Source organism: Bufo gargarizans, chromosome 8, assembly GCF_014858855.1.
Source record: "Bufo gargarizans isolate SCDJY-AF-19 chromosome 8, ASM1485885v1, whole genome shotgun sequence".
Lineage (NCBI taxonomy): Eukaryota > Metazoa > Chordata > Amphibia > Anura > Bufonidae > Bufo > Bufo gargarizans.
Genome location: NC_058087.1, coordinates 187001084 through 187025231, shown reverse-complemented (window position 1 = coordinate 187025231; position 24148 = coordinate 187001084). Strand labels below are relative to the sequence as shown.

The 24148-nt window shown below is 44.7% G+C and overlaps 2 protein-coding genes across 2 annotated transcripts; one reads left to right on the top strand and one right to left on the bottom strand.

Moving 5' to 3' along the window:
* The first annotated feature begins 288 nt into the window (after positions 1-288).
* On the top strand, positions 289-1221 carry LOC122945517 (olfactory receptor-like protein OLF4). Its single transcript, XM_044304581.1, has one exon. It carries the CDS (start codon positions 289-291, stop codon positions 1219-1221), a length of 933 nt encoding a protein of 310 aa, XP_044160516.1.
* Positions 1222-11197: 9976 nt separating this feature from the next.
* Positions 11198-14870, bottom strand: LOC122945737. The gene is made up of 2 exons (XM_044304905.1): positions 14607-14870; positions 11198-12484 (listed from the first exon to the last, which is right to left on the bottom strand). The coding sequence occupies exon 2, from the start codon at positions 12387-12389 to the stop codon at positions 11622-11624; it is 768 nt and encodes a 255-aa protein (XP_044160840.1). The 5' UTR covers positions 12390-12484; positions 14607-14870; the 3' UTR covers positions 11198-11621.
* Between the last annotated feature and the right edge of the window lie 9278 nt (positions 14871-24148).

The window sequence follows — 24148 nt, the reverse complement described above, 5'->3', positions numbered from 1 at the left end:
GAGGGGGACTTGGGTGGCTCCCTGGGCATCGGCCCCCCGGGAAATTTCCCTATAGGGTCCATGGCCAGTCCTTACCGATGCAGAGATCTATTGTGAACAAAAACCAAGATGCAGATGGAAAAAGAGCCTTATTTGTGTGACAATATATCATATAATAGGATCCAGAATAAGAATTTTTTAACTTTTTTAAATAAATCTATGAGACCTATTTGCATTTTTTTTTACAAGTTTCACATGGAAAATTAGCTGAGAATATATTATGTTCTTCCAGGATACAGATATCGGACAATGGAGAACCACACATCTGTTCCCACAGAATTCAACATTTTGCCATTTTCCAGTAAGGCTGACAGTCCAGCACTCATTCCCTTCCTGTTCACGGTGATCTACTTGCTTGGCGTCCTCATGAATGTGCTGATTGTGACCCTGATCTATCTGGATGAGCAGCTGCACACCCCTCTGTATCTGTTCCTCTGTAACTTGTCCTTTGTGGACATGTGTTATACAACGACCATTGTCCCAAAACTCCTACATATGCTTTCATCTAGAAATCACAAAGTGTCCTTCAGAGAATGCTTCACCCAAATGTTCTTCTTCTTCTTGGCTGCCGGAACAGAAGATCTTCTGCTGTTCACAATGGCCTATGACCGCTACGTTGCAATCTGTAAGCCGCTACATTATCACTCTATACTAAGTAAAAAAGTGTGCTCTTTCTATATGGCCGCCATATGGTCTTGTGCAGCTTTAAACTCCTGTTTGATTACAGTCCCGACCATGAAGATGTCCTTCTGTAATTCCACCACAATTCACCATTTTCACTGTGATGCGAAAGCTCTGACTAAGATCTCATGTGCCGGCAAAGAAATGTTTTATTTAGTGATTTATTTAGAGCTATTTTTTTTCGGACTTTGCCCATTGTTATGCAGTTTGACATCCTATGCAAAAATATTACAGGTTATATTTCACATAAAATCTCAAGACGGAAGAAAAAAGGCCTTCTCCACCTGCTCGTCCCATCTCATCGTTATCATGCTCTACTACGGCACAGCTGCAGCGGTGTATTTATTGCCGTCTTCTAGATACTCTAATATTTTGGATCAGGTCTTCACTTTTTTATATGCAACTGTAACCCCAATGTTAAACCCACTGATTTATAGTCTTAGAAATAAAGATGTGAAGACGGCTGTGATGAGATTATTGCAGATAAGGTATAACACTTAGGGGAAGATTTATCAAAACAATGTACCGTATTTTTCGCCGTATAAGACGCACCGGCCTATAAGACGCACCTAGGTTTTTGAGGAGGAAAATAAGAAAAAAAATATTTTGAACCAAAAGGTGTGCTTTTGGTGGGTTTTGAACTAATTGTGGTCTGTGGATGGCACTGTTATGGGGGATCTGTGGGTGACGCACTGTTATGGGGGATCTGTGGGTGACGCACTGTTATGGGGGATCTGTGGGTGACACTTATGGGGGATCTGTGGGTGACACTTATGGGGGATCTGTGGGTGACACTTATGGGGATCTGTGGGTGACACTTATGGGGGATCTGTGGGTGGCTCTTATTGGGGATCTGTGGGTGGCTCTTATTGGGGTCTCTGTGTATGACAGTTATGGGGGGGATCTGTGGATGACACATATATAGCATCTTATGCTATGTGTCATCCACAGATCCCCTCCATAAGTGTCCCTGTAGTGAATGACCCTCAATACAGGGCTGGGGGCCGGCATCTGGCTTTATAATGACAGCGGGGCCCGTGCAGTGACTGTATTCTACTACACGGGCCCCGCTCACTGTATAATCGTATGTCTAATAGTAAATAGTTATGTGCATAATCGCATAATGAGCGGAGTACTTACAACTACAAGCGCTCGCCGAGAGGAGGGAGGAGGCAGGAGGCAGGCCGGGAGGACAGGCGCTGGCAGCGTAAGTCATACGTCATGTGCCCACGCCGCCTGCTTCATTCATAAAGTGGGCGGCGCAGGCGCGTGACGTATGACTCACACACTGCCAGCGCCCATCCTCCCAGCCTGCATCGCGGCGGGTGTATCATTGAAAATCGCAAAATAATTTGCGCAAAAAATTTGCGCAAAAATTCGCAAATCGCAAGATAAGCTGCATTCGCCGTATAAGACGCACTGCTATTTCCCCCCCACTTTTGGGGGGGGAAAAGTGCGTCTTATACGGCGAAAAATACGGTAAATAGAATACAAATCAGATTCCACCTTTCATTTTCCAAAGGAGCTCCGACAAATCTAAGGTGGAACCTAATTGGTGCTATGGGCAACTGAGCCAGTTTTTCTTTACTCCAGTTTTGATAAATCTCCCCCTTAGACCTTTAACCTATATTACTTTTTAAAGGTCAGTGTTTTCTTCTTCTAGACCTAGAGCTGCACAATACAATTCAGCCACCAACAGAAGGGTTTGCTACCTACTGTCTATATATTAAAGGCTATGTACACCATTGGAGGCAATTTTTGTTTATGGTTGCATTCCACTAATTTGTGTCTAAATATTTTGAATTGGCCTTTATTAAAAAATATTGAGTCGTTCTGTCACACAGAGTTAATTGTTTTTCTAAGTGTGTGACTTGTACTTTCACTTTGTGTCAGTCATCTAATAAACCTTATCTCTAAACTACTGAGCGGTCATAAACACTTATTTAGGCCACATTCTTATCAGTAAGATATGGAATGAGCTTTGATGAGTGTTTACAATGTCAGAGAGCAGAGATAAGGAGTCCACCTGCTCCCCAGATGACGGAAAAGACAAAAAATCCATTGGCTGCTACTAAAGCATCTCAGCTATGTATACAATAAAGGATTCCATATTTTTTTTTAAAACAATTGAAAAAATAATTTTTAGCTCAAAATAAGTACAATGCAATAATAAAAAAAAGTCCAAGCCTTAAAACTCAGCAATAAGCACTATACAGTTTATTTGGCTCCTGTATCTCAAAGGCTTTCTCTGTCACAGCTAACTGCATCTCAAGGTTTCCTTTTGTCAAGTCGCCTCCAAAAAGTCAACTGGTAGTAAGCCTCAATACAAGATTTTCATAATACTCCTCAGGTCCACTTTGCATTCACTCATTCAATATACCACTAGAGTAACTTTGACTCTAACTCTCAATGGTTCTCAATGTGCAGCTGCTCCCACTGTCCACGTAAACCAGTTTAGTTTAGGTATTTATGACCATGTTGCATCTCAGGACTTCAGAACAACCAGAAAAATAAATATCCTCCAGTGTCCCCCAGATTGGAGCACAATACCACCCACCACACCACTGGTTCCACAACTACACTATTTAGTCTCAAAGGGCCCTCCAGAGCTAACCACTAGGGACTGACAGCACTCTTCAACTCCCACTGCTTCAGTGACATCCTAGACAATATGTCTGAACCACTTAACACTACAGGAATCACTCCTTCTCCACTCCAGAAAGGCCCTCTGTCATGACTCCAGACTTCCAGTTCATCACAGCCTCAGCCTCCAGTCTCTCCTACTTCTCCACAGAAAAACCAAGCCTACTCACACTGGTCAAAGCCTAAACATCAAATAGACTGTCAGCATCCAGTTCTAAAACCTCACATGGTAGCCTCAATCCTCCACTAAACCTCCTCCTTTTACGGGCTTACCCCTGTCCCCAGTGGAACGGTGAAGTGAGTTGTTGTTTTTTTTTGTTGATTTATACCATTTTGCATAGAATTTATAGCTTTTCAAAATAATTACTAACAGACCGACAATCACTTTTAAGAGGTTGTCCAGTGCCAAATCAAAATTATTTTTATGTGCTCCTAACACCCCTCACCATGCATTACAGTATATGCCTCCAATACCTGTTTTTCATATCTGTGCTCTCCTTCCCCCTGTCTGGGCATCAGACTATGCTGGTAGCTTTGTTTACATTCAAAGGTTTCCTATTTTGGTCAATACCTACCTTTATTGATAAACAAGCCTGGCTGCACTGCAGAGTAATGAGTTACAGGCTGAGCCCGTCTGCCACACTCATCAGTCTGCAGGAGCTCCGCCCACTACACCTCCTGTGGCCATGTTACTACACCCATACAACCTGCAGACCTATTTCTTACTCAGTTTCTAAATCACATCACTGACAGTCCACAGGCTCTTCCCTCACTACCTCCAGAGTGCAATAAACAGCAAGCACATCAAAACACATCTGTATATAATCCTATTATGTACGATACAGACTACAATACTGTCTGGTGGGGTGTGTGTTTAATCCCATCTTGTTGTATAATGTCTGGTGGGGTGTGTATATAAGCTTGTCATGTCAGATACTGTTTGCTGTGCATCTGTATGTAAATCAATTATGTGCAATACAGTCTAATGATCCTTTATAAAATATTTTTGTTTTTGATACTGTCTGCTGAAGTCTGTATCACGACCATATCAGTTTTTCGGTCTGCAAATTGCAGAGTTGCAAACCAAAGTTTTTGTCTGCGAGTGATCCATATTTTTTTTCAGAACCATTGACATCAATGGGCTAGTGGTCTGTATTTTGTGGACCAGAATAGGACACGGTCTATCTTTTGCAGAAGACATGGATGGAAAAAGCACATGGATGTCAGCCGTGTGTTTTCCACATCTATATATCTGTTTTGCAAAAGACAGAACATGTCTTATTCTGGTCTACAAAAATACGGACCACAAAAAAATGCTATCCTTAGGCCTGTATTTTTGGTCTGTATCAAATCCACCTTTTTTGCAGATCACAGAGACACCTTTATTTCAATGGGGCCGCAAAGAATGTGGACAACACATTGATGCTGAAAATTATAGAACATGTCCTATTCTTGTCCATTTTCCGGACAATAGGCATTTTGACAATGGTGCCTGGAAAAATTGTGGGATGCTCACGGACCATATGTGTATTTTGCAGACCCAAAACGTATACGGTCATGTCCATGAGGCCTAATCCTATCTTTTTTTGCTACTTCCTGCTGAAGTGTTTATCTAGACCTATCATGTGTGATACAGTCTGATAAGCTTCTATATCTAAGGGCTCATACATATAATGATGATTAGCCCTGGAAACACGCTCCATGTATTGGTCACATCTCCAGATACAGTCAGTTTCTTATCTGATCGCAGGGCCATATTTTGGAGTACTGGTCACACATTGATTGCACTGCTGGGCTGTGTAGGAGCGTGCAGGCCCAGGAATCAGCATGTGCTCCTCCTACACAGCCTACCAAATGCGATGTGTGTCTGACCCCATGGTGCCTGCTCTGATCATCATGGGAACGCCTTGGTGGGCATAACTCCTGAAAGGGGGACAATGTGGGCATTACTTTGCGGGGCAAAATGTCCATCCTTGTCATTTTCAAAACTTGAGAGGAATGTATATATATATATATATATATATATATAAATATATAATATAGAAAAAAGTCCAGCGGGAGCACCATCCAGGGTACGGGTGCAAGATCCAACGAAGGGTAGCGGCAATACCCAATATTATAAAGACGAAGAGGTAGGACTGCACTCCGGAATAATAGTGAAATAAAGCTTTTATTCACCCATAATATGGCAAAATTGTGACGTTTCGGCTCACAAGAGTCTTCCTCCAGCTTGAGGAAGGCTCTTGTGAGCCGAAACGTCGCAAGTTTGCCATATTATGGGTGAATAAAAGCTTTATTTCACTATTATTCCGGAGTGCAGTCCTACCTCTTCGTCTTTATATAAATATATATATATATATATATACATGCAGAAAGATTCAGCTTTGCACAGGTCTATTTTATTTGTTGTATGTGTGTGTGGTTAACAGACATCTATAGTGTCCCATAACAGAGACAGCCACAGCGTCCCCCCATAACAGTGACCTCCAGAGTGTCATAATGGTGACATTTACAGCATCACCTCATAAAATTAACATCCACAGCACCCACAAAACAGAGACAACCACAGCGTCTCCCATAACAATGACAGCCTCAGTACCCTACCCATTACAGTGACATCTACAGTGCCCCCAAATGCTATCCACAGTACCCCCAGTGACATACACAGTGCCCTCCAAGTACCATTCACAGTTCCCCTTAAGTACCATCCAGTGCCCCAAATACCATCCGGAGTGCCCCCAAGTGCTATCCACAGTGCCCCCAATGCCATCTACAGTGACCCCCAGTGTCAACCACAGAGCCCCCCAAGTGCCATCCACAGAGCCCCCCCAAGTGCCATCCACAAAGCCCCCCAAGTGCCATCCAGAGAGCCCCCCATTGACACCCACAGCATAGCAACAGCACAGAGTCTGGTCACTATGCTGTGACTCATGCACAGTGCTTTCACTGTACACTGACAAGACGGCCAGCGGTCCTGGCCAATGCGCACTAGTGTGCAGGCGTCGGTACAAAGGAAGTCCGGCAGGAGGCGTAATGTCAGTAGTGACAAACTATCTCCTTCTAAAGACAGGAAGATAGAAAACTGGATGTGACCAGAAGACCTGAAACCCTGGCAGGAGCAGTCACGTGACCATGAAGAGGCTATGGAAGGTAAGTATGAAACCACCATTCTTCCTTCCACAAGTTAGGTTTATCCACAAGAAATTAGGTTTGCCCGGAGAACCCTTTTAACTCTCAAATACATAAAGAGTGATGAATAATGTTTTCTTGAACAGGCAGAGGATTTCTGTAAGATTACCACAGAGGCGTGATCCATCCAAAGTTATAAACCAACAATGGAACAAATCAAAACTAAATATAGAGAAGTATTCATTACAGAAGAACACAAAGAACTCATGTAACAGTAGTGCTCCTACTAATAAATGCATCCATAAAGGTATATTTAACCAGTGGTCCATGGCTCCAACCTAGCACTATCAGAAATTTTACATGGTCAACCCTGCTGGCAGATGCCCTTCAAATGATGGCAATGAGCTTAGATGATTGCATCATTAATTACTGATAAAGAACAGCTCAAAAAGTCATGAACCATGCATTTGTGACCCTACCATGCATGATTCAGTAATACAGTCAGCATGTGTAGGATCCTCTCCCTAGATGTTCCTTCAGAGAACAACTAAGGCTCTGTAGAATATATTGTGATCATGTTAAAAAGGGTCTCCCTACAGTAAACAGGTTCCTTACTATTCCAATTGCGTCTTGTCTTCCCTACACATTTTTTTGCCGTTGTGCAAAATTAATCAGGAAATATCCAGGACCAAGAGTTTAGGATACTGTTCATTTTGGCCACGCATGGCAGTGGCTAATGGAGCTTCTCAAAATAAGGTACAAAATGGCCTCCAACATGGAGAACAATGCTGTAAAAGAGGATACTTGTAAATTCAATGACTCCAAACGCCAAAGTTCTCCATTATGTTGTTAACAGAAATCCACCATATTAAATAGACGCTCCAGGTACGTATTTTGAAAAACGGGCTGCTTGAGGGGTTAGAAGCAAGGAAGCCTCTCACAAATACTCACAAAAATATTACTTGGGGTAGAAAAAAGCCCTCAAGGTATTTTGGTGCCCTAGGCAGGGCAGGCATATTACTACCCCAAGCAATGTTTTGTGAGTATAATAAAAGAAATGCTGAAAATATGTTTCACCATTGGAGGTTTCTTTGCTTTTAACCCAACGTCCTATCACTGTACACTGTCAGGACACAGCTACAGAGCACGCAGAAAAGGACCAGAGAGTGATGAGTAATACGAGCACTAGCAGCACAATACTCACCACTACCTGGGCCTCCTGTACTAATGAGCGCTTCCACAGTGGAAAAGCTCATTAGCATTGGACGTAAAAAAATGTATAAAACTTCACAAAAATACATTTGTTTGTCCGCCCACCTCCCCTTATATCCTAATTGGTAGCAAGGTGGCGCCCTACCTTGGCCTAAAATTTCACTGGTATAACTGATATATGGTATACGTTCCACCTATCAAAATCAAATCACTGTCGTTTGGAACGCTACATTTCTGTTAAAACTGTTACTTTATTAATCAGAAAAACAAAAGGGAAGGGGGACTAACCTATATTAAAATTCTAGGACACCATCCATTCAGTATAGGGTCGATATGAGGACCTATAAGCCGCATACACGGTAAATGCAGCTGCGGATGGGGTCACTAGAAATGCCGCAGGCTAGTGCTATACTGCAAGTGAAAGCAGAGGGCCATGGGGCCGTGCTAATTGATTCCACAGAAGTAAGCACTAAGGTGCGGTCAGTGTGCTCTGAATCACTACCAGCTCATGGATCCCTCGACTAAAGTTATGGATAGACTAATCCAGTGATAAACATCTGCCTGCAGAAGCCGATCTCAATTGAATCCATCCGTTCATGTGAAACGGATGTCTAAGAATCGGCCCTGCAGACACGAATCACTGGATCTAAGCTAAGCTGGGTGAAACAGGCAGATCTGGATTGCTGTTGCTCATCTAACTGCAGAGGGCTGAGAACCGCAGACCTCAACTGCAGTGTGAGCGCAAAGCAGATACAAATGAACATTGATTCATCCCCACACCACACTCAACGCGTTTCGCCATAAGGCTCGTCAGGAGCGTGTATCTGTGGTTCGCAGGATAAATATTCAAAGCTGCTGAGCCTCCATTACAGAGGCTGCAGCTGTAAGTACGAGGTGGCCGAACGCGGCCGCTCAGGTGCACAGAATATGAGGAGAGTCCTCCTCCCCTCAACTGAGCCCCGCCTGCAGAACGGCCAATGAGGACGCAGGAGGCACGGCATCGCCGCATCATCCATCCCGCCCCCATTGTGCCGCCCCCTCGATGAGACCGGCCCAGATGAATGTAATAACATTCTACATTAAAGTTAGAGTAAATATATACGGCGACTTACTACCCTGGCAACGTTTGTATAGCTCCGATCGGGACAGGGATCATGAAGTGGTATGAACTACATTGTATTTTATTTAATTTTATTTATTTTATTTAATTAATTGAGGACATCAATCGGTGGTGGTGGAGACAATACAGGAGGGTCAGGAAAGACCCAGCAGCATTTTTACTAGACGGCAATACTGTGATCAGGCTGATTTAAAGGGGCAGTGTATGGTATAATGTGGTATAAGTAATCCACAACCAATAATTACACTATCACACCCCTGGTATCTCCTAGCCCCCTCAATTGCCTAGGTGATCTAATGACATAGAGTCATTAGTAGTCCATGCCGCTGAGACACACGGATCGTGGGCAGTATGTCATCACCCCTACTGTTCCCCCGTTGCACCTCAGCTCCAGGGATCTAGAGAAAACACACAAAGGAATTATACTCATTTAGTCCCTGGGGCTGGAGCGCACATAGGCGGTAAATCCACTGTGTCTCTTTTTGCAATAACCGCCTATCAAAGTCGCCTCCTCTTGGCGATCTTCTGACCACCTCCACAGCCTGAAATTTGATGACATCCACATCACCGTTGTGCATGGTCGATATGTGTCTAGCAATCGGGGTATCCGCCCCTTTGCGGATGTCATTTAGATGTTCTGCTATTCTTCTACGGAATTCTCTTGTGGTTTTACCCACATATTGCTTTCCGCAAACACAAGTGGCCAAATATACCAGGCCTCTTGTTTTGCAATTGACAAATGATCTGATAGTAAATCTCTGTTCGGTGACGCTACAGATAAATGTAGCGCCAGTCTGGATTGCAGGGCAAGCCACGCAGCTGCCACAGCGGAAGGTCCCTTTGAGGCTGGTACTCAGCCATGTGGATGTAGTCGGGCCCTGAAAAAAGCTGTGCACCAGGCGATCTCTCAAACTACGTCCACGTCTGTACGTGATTAGAGGTACATCGCCTATCATATCCCCAATATCTGGGTCTGATTTAAGAATACCCCAGTAGGTCGTCAGCAAGTCACGCACTGTGTTGTGTGCTTCATCATATGTGGCTATGATGCGCAACTGGTCCATTCCAGCCGATCCCAACCTAGGGGTAAGGAGGGCATCCCGGTTTTGTGCCAGTGAATGCTGGTACGCTTTAGTTAGTACATGTTGTGGGTACCCCCTACTCCTAAATCTGGTTCGTAGATCACTGGATGCCGTTCTGAAATCCGACATACTGGAGCAGTTACGCCTTACCCGAAGGTATTGCCCTTTTGGAATTCCCCTCTTCAGGGGCAGGGGGTGGCAACTGTCCCAACTAAGGAGGCTGTTTGTTGCAGTCTCCTTGCGGAACAGCTGTGTGCCAATATTGCCCATCCTGTCCCTGAAGATGGTTAAATCCAGAAAGTTGATTTGAGATTCCTGGATCTCTGATGTAAAAAATAATCCCATAGTGTTTATGTTCAGGTCTGAAACAAACCGATTGAAGTCCTCAACACTCCCAGACCATAAAATCAATACATCATCGATGAAGCGTAACCACAAATTAATGTGGTCAGCCCATCTCTGATTATCCGCGAACACAACTTCACGTTCCCACCAGCCCAGGTAGAGATTGGCGAAGGTCGGGGCACAGGGGCTCCCCATCGCCACTCCCCTGAGCTGGTGGTACATGCGATGATAAAAGATAAAACAGTTGTGCTCAAGGATAAATTTCATTAGTTCAAGAATAAATTCGTTATGCTGCCAGCAATGGGTGCCACGTTGACTAAGGAAAGAGGCCACAACTCCACACCCCCTATCATGGGGTATGGAGCTGTACAAGGCCTCAACATCCAGGCTGGCCAGCATAACGTTCTCACCAAGATGTATTCCTTCCAATTTTTTGATTACATCCATAGAATCACGTACATACGAGGATAGGGACACCGCAAATGGTCGTAAAATCCTATCCACGTATGTACTGATTGGATGTGTCAAACTCCCAGTCCCTGACACAATAGGACGTCCCTTTAAAGGGGTAAGTCCCTTGTGCACCTTGGGTAACCCATAGAAACAAGGGATCTGGGGATGTTTGGGAAACAAAAACTCAAATTCAGATCTACTGATAAGGGCATGATCGTGTGCTGTGTCCAAGAGGTCCTTCAATTGCCTCCTGAACATCTCAGTAGGATTTGATTCCAGCACACGATAACATGATTTATCACTGAGAATGTTCAGACACATGATCTTATATTGGTCACAGTTCATTACGACAATATTCCCTTCCTTGTCCGATGGTTTAATGACAAGGGAGTTGTCGCGTTCCAGTGAAATTAGGGCCTCAATCTCCCTTTTCCGGAGATTGGACTCAGTCCCCTTCAATGTGTCGAGCTTTCTCAGTTGGTCTGTGACGACCTTGAGAAAAATGTCAGGTGGTGTGCCATCACTAAGGGGCGGGTTTTTAGTAGAGGACAATTTGAGGTCCGTAAATGGACCCTCACCAATCTCCCTACTCCCTTCCTCCATAAGGGATGCCAGTAGTTGGATATCCGGCAGGTCATTTATGTCCACACCCAATTCATTGCACTGTTGTTGATTATGTGTAGCAAAGAATTTTTTCCATTTAAGTTTCCTCACGAATAAGGTCAAATCCTTGACCCATTCGAAGGAGCTAAAGGAACAGGTGGGAACAAATGATAGGCCCTTGCTAAGTAGTTCCAGTTCTACCTCCGTAAGTGACCTATCAGACAAGTTAATAATTTGTAACTTGTCCCTGGACCTGTTTTTTCCTAGAGGGTTTACAGTCTCGTAATCAGCTGCACCCATTCTATGATGGTGTACTATTGGTTCTTGCTGTTTCTGAGACTGTAGGACCTCGTAGTTTGGTTCCCTAAAAAACCTCCCCGTGATCTGGGGTTCCTACCTCTGCCTCCCCTTCCTCTAGATCCCTTATTAGAGGGTTGGAAGATGGGGTATTGGCTATTCTGGTAGGAGGTACCTTCCAATTCAGTTTCCCCCTCAGAGGATGAGGGTTCTGTCTCAACCTCAAGGGTCCTTGCAGTTTTAGTCGCAAAATCGAGAATGCGCCCTTCTTTAAAATCAGCTTTATCTCTCAAAAATTGAGAGTGCTTACGTTCTTTAAGCTGGGCCGTAAACCGTTCCACCGTCTGTTGCAAAAAGACCTCCTTACGCGTAAACTCAGAGTTACTGGAGAATTTGCTCACTTCTGCAATTTGCTCCTGCAACAATGTGGTGTTTTTAGTGTGCAGGGCCTTTTCCTCCTCCAGCAACAATGCCATAAGTCTGAGGGAGCTCTCAACGGCCTCTTTTTCCCACTTCTTACGGAACTCTGGGGACTGAATTCTGTTGGACGGAAGGAAGGGAATCCGCATACCCCTGGGGACTATTTGATGTTGGATATAGGTTTCCAGGGTTTGAATTTCCCACCACCCTCTGACTTGGTCTTTGTAAATTTTGGTGAGTAATTTAAATGAACCAGTGATACTTAATGCACGGTTGGTTGGGGGTAGATCTGCCTCAGAAAAAACCACTCTAGCTTCCTCATCCCATTTATCACTGCAAATACCTGCCGCCAAAAAGCCTGCCATTACTCTCAAGCAATATATAAAGAAAATTTCACTGGTATAACTGATATATGGTATACGTTCCACCTATCAAAATCAAATCACTGTCGTTTGGAACGCTACATTTCTGTTAAAACTGTTACTTTATTAATCAGAAAAACAAAAGGGAAGGGGGACTAACCTATATTAAAATTCTAGGACACCATCCATTCAGTATAGGGTCGATATGAGGACCTATAAGCCGCATACACGGTAAATGCAGCTGCGGATGGGGTCACTAGAAATGCCGCAGGCTAGTGCTATACTGCACTCTCAATTTTTGAGAGATAAAGCTGATTTTAAAGAAGGGCGCATTCTCGATTTTGCGACTAAAACTGCAAGGACCCTTGAGGTTGAGACAGAACCCTCATCCTCTGAGGGGGAAACTGAATTGGAAGGTACCTCCTACCAGAATAGCCAATACCCCATCTTCCAACCCTCTAATAAGGGATCTAGAGGAAGGGGAGGCAGAGGTAGGAACCCCAGATCACGGGGAGGTTTTTTAGGGAACCAAACTACGAGGTCCTACAGTCTCAGAAACAGCAAGAACCAATAGTACACCATCATAGAATGGGTGCAGCTGATTACGAGACTGTAAACCCTCTAGGAAAAAACAGGTCCAGGGACAAGTTACAAATTATTAACTTGTCTGATAGGTCACTTACGGAGGTAGAACTGGAACTACTTAGCAAGGGCCTATCATTTGTTCCCACCTGTTCCTTTAGCTCCTTCGAATGGGTCAAGGATTTGACCTTATTCGTGAGGAAACTTAAATGGAAAAAATTATTTGCTACACATAATCAACAACAGTGCAATGAATTGGGTGTGGACATAAATGACCTGCCGGATATCCAACTACTGGCATCCCTTATGGAGGAAGGGAGTAGGGAGATTGGTGAGGGTCCATTTACGGACCTCAAATTGTCCTCTACTAAAAACCCGCCCCTTAGTGATGGCACACCACCTGACATTTTTCTCAAGGTCGTCACAGACCAACTGAGAAAGCTCGACACATTGAAGGGGACTGAGTCCAATCTCCGGAAAAGGGAGATTGAGGCCCTAATTTCACTGGAACGCGACAACTCCCTTGTCATTAAACCATCGGACAAGGGAGGGAATATTGTCGTAATGAACTGTGACCAATATAAGATCATGTGTCTGAACATTCTCAGTGATAAATCATGTTATCGTGTGCTGGAATCAAATCCTACTGAGATGTTCAGGAGGCAATTGAAGGACCTCTTGGACACAGCACACGATCATGCCCTTATCAGTAGATCTGAATTTGAGTTTTTGTTTCCCAAACATCCCCAGATCCCTTGTTTCTATGGGTTACCCAAGGTGCACAAGGGACTTACCCCTTTAAAGGGACGTCCTATTGTGTCAGGGACTGGGAGTTTGACACATCCAATCAGTACATACGTGGATAGGATTTTACGACCATTTGCGGTGTCCCTATCCTCGTATGTACGTGATTCTATGGATGTAATCAAAAAATTGGAAGGAATACATCTTGGTGAGAACGTTATGCTGGCCAGCCTGGATGTTGAGGCCTTGTACAGCTCCATACCCCATGATAGGGGGTGTGGAGTTGTGGCCTCTTTCCTTAGTCAACGTGGCACCCATTGCTGGCAGCATAACGAATTTATTCTTGAACTAATGAAATTTATCCTTGAGCACAACTGTTTTATCTTTGATCATCGCATGTACCACCAGCTCAGGGGAGTGGCGATGGGGAGCCCCTGTGCCCCGACCTTCGCCAATCTCTACCTGGGCTGGTGGGAACGTGAAGTTGTGTTCGCGGATAATCAGAGATGGGCTGACCACATTAATTTGTGGTTACGCTTCATCGATGATGTATTGATTTTATGGTCTGGGAGTGTTGAGGACTTCAATCGGTTTGTTTCAGACCTGAACATAAACACTATGGGATTATTTTTTACATCAGAGATCCAGGAATCTCAAATCAACTTTCTGGATTTAACCATCTTCAGGGACAGGATGGGCAATATTGGCACACGGCTGTTCCGCAAGGAGACTGCAACAAACAGCCTCCTTAGTTGGGACAGTTGCCACCCCCTGCCCCTGAAGAGGGGAATTCCAAAAGGGCAATACCTTCGGGTAAGGCGTAACTGCTCCAGTATGTCGGATTTCAGAACGGCATCCAGTGATCTACGAACCAGATTTAGGAGTAGGGGGTACCCACAACATGTACTAACTAAAGCGTACCAGCATTCACTGGCACAAAACCGGGATGCCCTCCTTACCCCTAGGTCGGGATCGGCTGGAATGGACCAGTTGCGCATCATAGCCACATATGATGAAGCACACAACACAGTGCGTGACTTGCTGACGACCTACTGGGGTATTCTTAAATCAGACCCAGATATTGGGGATATGATAGGCGATGTACCTCTAATCACGTACAGACGTGGACGTAGTTTGAGAGATCGCCTGGTGCACAGCTTTTTTCAGGGCCCGACTACATCCACATGGCTGAGTACCAGCCTCAAAGGGACCTTCCGCTGTGGCAGCTGCGTGGCTTGCCCTGCAATCCAGACTGGCGCTACATTTATCTGTAGCGTCACCTGAACAGAGATTTACTATCAGATCATTTGTCAATTGCAAAACAAGAGGCCTGGTATATTTGGCCACTTGTGTTTGCGGAAAGCAATATGTGGGTAAAACCACAAGAGAATTCCGTAGAAGAATAGCAGAACATCTAAATGACATCCGCAAAGGGGCGGATACCCCGATTGCTAGACACATATCGATCATGCACAACGGTGATGTGGATGTCATCAAATTTCAGGCTGTGGAGGTGGTCAGAAGATCGCCAAGAGGAGGCGACTTTGATAGGCGGTTATTGCAAAAAGAGACACAGTGGATTTACCGCCTATGTGCGCTCCAGCCCCAGGGACTAAATGAGTATAATTCCTTTGTGTGTTTTCTCTAGATCCCTGGAGCTGAGGTGCAACGGGGGAACAGTAGGGGTGATGACATACTGCCCACGATCCGTGTGTCTCAGCGGCATGGACTACTAATGACTTTATGTCATTAGATCACCTAGGCAATTGAGGGGGCTAGGAGATACCAGGGGTGTGATAGTGTAATTATTGGTTGTGGATTACTTATACCACATCATACCATACACTGCCCCTTTAAATCAGCCTGATCACAGTATTGCCGTCTAGTAAAAATGCTGCTGGGTCTTTCCTGACCCTCCTGTATTGTCTCCACCACCACCGATTGATGTCCTCAATTAATTAAATAAAATAAATAATAATTAAATAAAATACAATGTAGTTCATACCACTTCATGATCCCTGTCCCGATCGGAGCTATACAAACGTTGCCAGGGTAGTAAGTCGCCGTATATATTTACTCTAACTTTAATGTAGAATGTTATTACATTCATCTGGGCCGGTCTCATCGAGGGGGCGGCACAATGGGGGCGGGATGGATGATGCGGCGATGCCGTGCCTCCTGCGTCCTCATTGGCCGTTCTGCAGGCGGGGCTCAGTTGAGGGGAGGAGGACTCTCCTCATATTCTGTGCACCTGAGCGGCCGCGTTCGGCCACCTCGTACTTACAGCTGCAGCCTCTGTAATGGAGGCTCAGCAGCTTTGAATATTTATCCTGCGAACCACAGATACACGCTCCTGACGAGCCTTATGGCGAAACGCGTTGAGTGTGGTGTGGGGATGAATCAATGTTTCATTTGTATCTGCTTTGCGCTCACACTGCAGTTGAGGTCTGCGGTTCTCAGCCCTCTGCAGTTAGATGAGCAACAGCAATCCAGATCTGCCTGTTTCACCCAGCTTAGCTTAGATCCAGTGATTCGTGTCTGCAGGGCCGATTCTTAGACATCCGTTTCACATGAACGGATGGATTCAATTGAGATCGGCTTCTGCAGGCAGATGTTTATCACTGGATTAGTCTATCCATAACTTTAGTCGAGGGATCCATGAGCTGGTAGTGATTCAGAGCACACTGACCGCACCTTAGTGCTTACTTCTGTGGAATCAATTAGCACGGCCCCATGGCCCTCTGCTTTCACTTGCAGTATAGCACTAGCCTGCGGCATTTCTAGTGACCCCATCCGCAGCTGCATTTACCGTGTATGCGGCTTATAGGTCCTCATATCGACCCTATACTGAATGGATGGTGTCCTAGAATTTTAATATAGGTTAGTCCCCCTTCCCTTTTGTTTTTCTACCTTGGCCTAACCATCATCCCAACCCTGCCCCTGAAGTGCAGCTGATCTTAAGGGTCTTGTGAATGGTTGATTATTTTCAACTCCTACTGTGCTAGGATTGTAATTTCATCATCTCACTGAGTACATCAGGATAGACATTGGAGTTTATAGATCCAGACAGATTACCTGTTTAACAATCCTTGTCCAACATGACCATCAGCTGGCTTTGAGTTAGCTTTTCCGTGGCAGAAAGCACTATGGAAGGAAAGCAGTATAATGTCATGATAAAAACTTTAGAACTTATCATTCATACAAGTGATGAAGATAATGAGCTCTGCCACACATCAAAAAATGTTCAGGAATGGTTGGAAGAACATGACAAAGAGTTCAATGTTCAATCTGATCATCCTTTTGGCTTGAACTGGAAAAAAATTATTCTGATTCACAGAGTTCGCAATACTAAAATCCTGCCACCTATGTACAAGAATATAACTACTATAATACTGCTCCTATGTACAAGAATATAACTACTATAATACTGCCTCCTATGTACAAGAATATAACTACTATAATACTGCCTCCTATGTACAGGGATATAACTACTATAATACTGCTCCTATGTGCAAGAATATAACTACTATAATACCGCTCCTATGTGCAAGAATATAACTACTATAATACCGCTCCTATGTACAAGAATATAACTACTATAATACTGCCTCCTATGTACAAGAATATAACTACTATAATACTGCTCCTATGTGCAAGAATATAACTACTATAATACCGCTCCTATGTACAAGAATATAACTACTATAATACTGCTCCTATGTACAAGAATATAACTACTATAATACTGCCTCCTATGTACAAGAATATAACTACTATAATACTGCTCCCATGTACAAGAATATAACTACTATAATACTGCTCCTATGTACAAGAATATAAGTACTATAATACTGCTCCTATGTACAAGAATATAGCTACTATAATACTGCTCCTATGTACAAGAATATAACTACTATAATACTGCTCCTATGTACAAGAATATAACTACTATAGATGGGCGGAGCCTGGCTGCAGACCTAGCCGGACGCATGTAGGAAGAGCTCTCCTTCATACCACCTTGCTAACTGGTAAATTTAGCGGTCCAAACCACTCCAGAATGGGAAAAGTTGGCAGATATATACCCGGTGAGAAACCAGAAGCCTGCAAACCGGAGCGCAGAACCTCCAACATGGAGAAATATCTCAACAAAAAACCGCCAGCTCCTGCACCGGCCGGTCCTAAGATGGCGCCGCCGGAAGCAGATGAATGGAGCAGAGAATCGGAGGGAGAGGAGGACACAAGCCTCGAGACAAGCCCTGCACCTCAAAGCACCGCTCCGGTATCCAGAAGATTTATACAGCAGGCATTGACAGCGGCCCTTACCCCAATCGTACAGGACCTGCAAGAAATAAAAGCAGATCTAAAACACATCGGCGGGAGGGTGGAAACGCTGGAACATGACCAGACGGTCATCACGAATTACATCAGAGCAGCCAGCGATAATACCATGGCTCTGGCAGCCTCGCTGGATACCGCATACTCTCTCATTGAAGACCAGGAGAATAGAAATCGGAGGAAAAACCTCCGGATCCGCGGCCTACCTGAAAGCATCCCTCATGAAAGCTTACCAGAAGCTGCCGGCGCCATTTTCTCCTTACTCCTGGGAAGTTCCAGTGCAGCCGATGTTCAAATAGAGCGCATCCACAGAGCGCTCCGGCCAAAACCGAAAGAGAAGGAGAACCCCAGAGACGTGGTATGCGGTCTCCTGCGGTATGTAGACACTGCTGCCCTAATGCAAGCCGCCAGAAACAAGAAAGAAATCCTGCATGAAGGTGCTAAGATTTCCATCTATCAGGATCTGGCATCCTCCACACTGAATAAACGGAGGGCGCTGCGGCCCCTCACTGATCACCTGCGCCATCACAAAGTGCCATACAAGTGGTTATTCCCCTTTGGCCTCACATTAGCTGTAGATGGGAAGCGCTGCACCATTCGCCTGCCACAAGATCTCCAGGCAGCCTGGGAGCTGCTTCAAACAGATCCATTAGATGTGCCATCATGGCTGCCGTCTGCAGAGATTGGAACACAGCTGCCAGAACTTCCAGAGGCTTCAGGATGGCTTCCAGCCCCACAGAAGAAGAGGAATCAGCACAGGTCTAGAGACACTTGAAGTCCTGGAATCTATATCGATGTCTTGCTGCATCTCTGTTGTGTTTTTCTGCAATTACCAGAGTGGGACAGGTTCTTACTTGACTTTTGCAAGCCATAATCCGCAAGTATACATGTATCTTATTTGCATTGAATAGCCCCTGTTTTTGTTGGTGCCAACAGGGCAGATATTCTGCCTTACCACTGTTACTTTCATGCATAACTGTTTGGACCAAATATGCAAGGTGCTATTTCGCACCAGTTCAGCGGGTGGCACAATTTGGACGCCATTATGAAGATATGGTTCCACTTTGTACCCCCCCTACCTACCAGGGTTGTCTTGGCACAGACCTGGTACATGTGCCTGATTGCATGGCTGCTCACGCCCGCTTCACTGCAGCCAATTGATCCGCTGCAGTGTTGCTGGCATGGGAGCCATTGCACTGTTCTATTTGTCATGTTGACAGAATCTTTAGTTGTGATGTTATTAGTTCACCCCCTAGATGCGGTCGATGTGCACGACTGGAGTTCTCCGGTTCCAAGGTTATCTCATTCTTGCAATGATGTCGTCAATTAAATGTACAACGTACAATGTCAGGGGCTTTAACACCCCACAAAAGCGCTCTCAGGTCATCCGTCTGCTAAAAAAGAATAATACAGATATCTGCTTCTTTCAGGAGCTGCATTTTAAAGAGACACACATACCTAAAATTCAGAACCCATACTTTCAACACTGGTATTTTAGCGCTTTTGAAAAAGCAAAGAGAGGGGTGGGTATTGCTATTTCTAAGAGGGTACCATTCACATTGATATCTAGCCTGACGGACCCTGAGGGCCGCTTCATATTCGTGAAGGGCCTCATTGGCACACAAAAGGTTACGCTTGCCAGTTTATACAGCCCTAACCGTGGCCAGAAACGATGGATAAAGACCACACTGAATAAACTGGAGTTATTCGCAGAAGGGATTAGGCTAATTGGGGGAGACCTCAATGTCACTTTGAACCCCATCATTGATGCCTCTGATGGCTCCTCCCAATTGACCCAGTCAGTACTAGGATGTATAAACAGATATATTTCAGATATGAACCTGCTGGATGTCTGGCGACTGGCCCACCCAGATACTAGGGACTTTACTTTTTTCTCTGCACCGCATAAATCGCATAAACGGTTAGATTACATCTTACTGTCCAGTAACGCCGTGGATATGGTGGACTCGGCTGACATAGGTGTTGTGACCGTCTCTGACCACGCCCCAGTCTCTGCCGCCCTTAGATTCTCCAGCTTACCAGCCTCAGTCAGACAGTGGCGTTTAAACGAGACGCTGCTGGATAGACAAGCAGATACCTTAGCCCTAGAGCAAAAGTTAAGGGACTTCTTTGTGACCAATGCAACACCAGGTATGCCCCAGACGACACTTTGGGAGACGCACAAGGTGGTTATCCGGGGAGAATTAATAGCCTTAGGCAGTAGAGTCAAGAAAGAGAAACAAAAGATCCTACGTGATCTCTTGGTTCAGATAGCAGACAAAGAAGCGGTCCATAAACGGTCTAAAGCAATAAAAGTTCAGACCGAACTGAACAAGCTGAGATCGCAGCTAAAAGACCACTTAAACATTCAAAATGCTAAAGCCTATCAGTATGCCCAATACAAGCATTATTCCCACGGGGACAAAGGATCCAAGTTGACATCCTCCCTCACGAAACAAAAGAGAGATTCCATGTTCATACCCAACATCAAATCCAGAAGTGGAAGTATGCTGCATAAAACAGCTGATATTGCGGAGGAATTCCAAGAATTCTACAGACAACTCTATGGCCTATCGGACCCAGATCATCCAGACCCTTCATTACAAGAAGCAACAGATTTGTTTCTGAGAGGTCTAAATTTGCCTCAGATAACCTCCCAAGAAGGAGAAACCTTATTAGAGCCAGTCACTGAACTGGAAGTGAAAACCCTATTATCCTCTATGCCCATGGGTAAAAGCCCTGGCCCGGATGGATTCCCGGTGGGCTATTATAAAAAATTCCCAGATATACTGATACCCCATCTGGTAACGTGGTGCAATGCTTTACTGAATGGGGAAACCTTACATAAGCAATCATTGGAGGCCACGGTTACCATACTCCCAAAACCTGGGAAAGATCCCCTTCTCTGCGGTAGCTATAGGCCAATCTCGTTACTTAACGTAGATATAAAAATATGGGCCAAACTCCTAGCGACGCGGCTGAGTCGCCTGCTCCCCAAACTCATCCACCCCGACCAATCTGGCTTTGTTCCAGGGAGAGAAGGGAATCACAATTCCTGTAGGTTGATTACTGCAGTACAGTGGGCCAAAAAGAAGAACCTCCCCTTAGCGCTTCTTAGTGTAGATGCGGAGAAGGCCTTCGACCGGGTGAGCTGGGACTTTATGAAGAGGACAATGTCGAGGTTTGGAATCCCGACTAGATTTCAGGAGGCTGTCATGTCATTATACAAAAGTCCGAGTGCAAAAATTAGGGTCAACGGTACATTGTCCCCATCCTTCCCTATTTGTAACGGGACACGTCAGGGCTGCCCCCTATCTCCCGCCTTGTATATACTGGTCATGGAGACCCTCCTTCAGGCCATTAGGGAGCATGTAGATATTCGTGGGGTGAAAACAGGGAATAGCGGAGCAGAATATATTAACGTGGCTTATGCCGACGATTTACTGATCATGGTCTCCAACCCGGTCGAGGCCTTCCCGCATCTCTTGAAACTATTTGAAGAGTATGGTAGGCTATCAAACTACAAAATGAATTATTCCAAGTCAGAAGCTTTAAATGTTAATGCCCCGGCGAGCTCCATAGCCATTTTAAAAACCACTACGCCCTTTAAATGGCAATCCTCATGTGTCTCCTATCTGGGGGTCAAGATCTCCGCGTCCACTGACGATCTATTCCGGCTCAACTATACTCCCCTAATAGCAGAGGTCCAAAAACTGCTTCAATCACTACGCCTCCCTTACTCCTCTTGGATGGGAAGGAAAAATATCCTAAAAGCTTTTGTCCTTCCAAAAATTATGTACGTATTACAGATGTTGCCAATATTTCTACCTAACTCGTACTTTACAAAGCTCCGTAGGCTTTTTGCGACTTACCTGTGGGGTGGGAAGAAGGCTAGGGCTCCTCACCAGAGGCTTATACTGGGGCGTGGTCATGGAGGTATAGCACTGCCAGATGTCCAGACATATTACAGGGCCATACACCTGAAGAGGTGGTTGCAGCTCCACTCCCCTGCCTATCACACATTGGGCACGGAACTGGAACTAGTACAGCTTACCCAACAGCAGAAAGCAGCTTTATGGGGTCAATCAAATGCATCACTCCATTCCCATGTACTCCTAAAGGGGACCAGTCTGGTCATTAAACAGCTCAACAAGGCTTACGGGCTCCTACAGAACCCTCCCGGCGCGATGCCAGCAGACCTCATTCCGCACACTATCCAACCTCCAGGTACTCAGGTCTCACAGATTTGGCACAGATTAAGAGGTTTCTCCACAGCCGAATTTATAGGAAAAGTAAACGGCACCCTGTCGGAACAACACCCACTCAGCCTGGTTTGGAAGGCAGCTAACTTTCTAGACCTAATTTCTATAAAAGCTGCTGGGAAACAGCTACTTACCCAGAAACCATGTGTACTGACCTCGACATGGTTTGAGAAGTTAGCAAACCCCCCCTCCCCTCAGCGCAAATTGATATCCAACATATATATGGCCTTGACCTCACCTCAACGCCGCATAACCCCACAGTATGTTCACACCTGGGCCAATGACCTTCAGACTACTTTCTCAGAGACAGATGTTCTCCGCATGCACGCGCACTCGCATGGCTTCTCCCGCTGTGTGAAGATCCAAGAGCATTCATATAAGGTTCTCACGCAGTGGTACCTTACCCCCAAACAACTATTTCTTAGTGACCTGTGTGACCACGACAAGTGTTGGAGATGTGGAGAGGAGGCTGGCACTCTTCTACACATTTTCTGGTCCTGCCCTAAAATAAGAGGCTATTGGGATAACGTCTCCCAGATCATTAATGAAATTCTAAACATTAACCTGACATTATCCCCTCAACTGGTTCTTTTATGGCTTCCAACAAAGGACCTATCGCCGTCAAAGAACAAGCTTCCTACACACCTGATCCAGGCTGCACGTTTACTGATCCCCCAAAAGTGGCTGAGTTTAGATCCCCCCACAATCCCTCAGTGGTTAACCAAATTGGACCATATACACCGTATGGAGGAGCTAGCGGGATGGGAACTTAGAGCACACGAGAAACATAAGAAGTTATGGGCCCCTTGGGTTGCCTATAGGCGTGCGAATGGTACTTCAGCATCTTAGCGATTTTTGACTGACTACAACCCTATGACAGTCCCGTTGTTATGTCAGACACATAAGCGAGAACGGAAGAAGCCAACCGTCTTCCTTTCTTTGGAATCGTCAAATGTATCTCAACAGCCTTAGACCGTATCTGTCCAGTTCTAAGGACATATTGTAACCCCCCCCCCCCTCCCTCCCCTTTCCCCGCTCCCCCTAACCCCCCCCCCCCCCCCCATCCTTATCAGTTCGTGTTGACTTTACTTACCTCAGGTTACACTTTGATTGTCAATTGCCGATATTTGCTGACCTAGACATAGAAAAGTGCACCTTCATATGTCTTAAGTATAGTATTTAGGCACCTGTTAATTGCATTCATGATTGTATGTAACGACCTTGACTTATACATCATTGTATGTTGTGCTTTTTCTTTGATGCTTTTCAATAAAAAGACAATTGACAAAGAATATAACTACTATAATACTGCTCCTATGTACAAGAATATAACTACTATAATACTGCTCCTATGTACATGAATATAACTACTATAATACTGCCTCCTATGTACAAGAATATAACTACTATAATACTGCTCCTATGTACAGGAATATAACTACTATAATACTGCTCCTATGTACAAGAATATAACTACTATAATACTGCCTCCTATGTACAAGAATATAGCTACTATAATACTGCTCCTATATACAAGAATATAACTACTATAATACTGCCTCCTATGTACAAGAATATAACTACTATAATACTGCCTCCTATGTACAAGAATATAGCTACTATAATACTGCTCCTATATACAAGAATATAACTACTATAATATTACCTCCTATGTACACGAATATAACTACTATAATACTGCTCCTATGTACAAGAATATAACTACTATAATACTGCTCCTATGTACAAGAATATAAATACTATAATACTGCCTCCTATGTACAAGAATATAACTACTATAATACTGCTCATATGTACAAGAATATAACTACTATAATA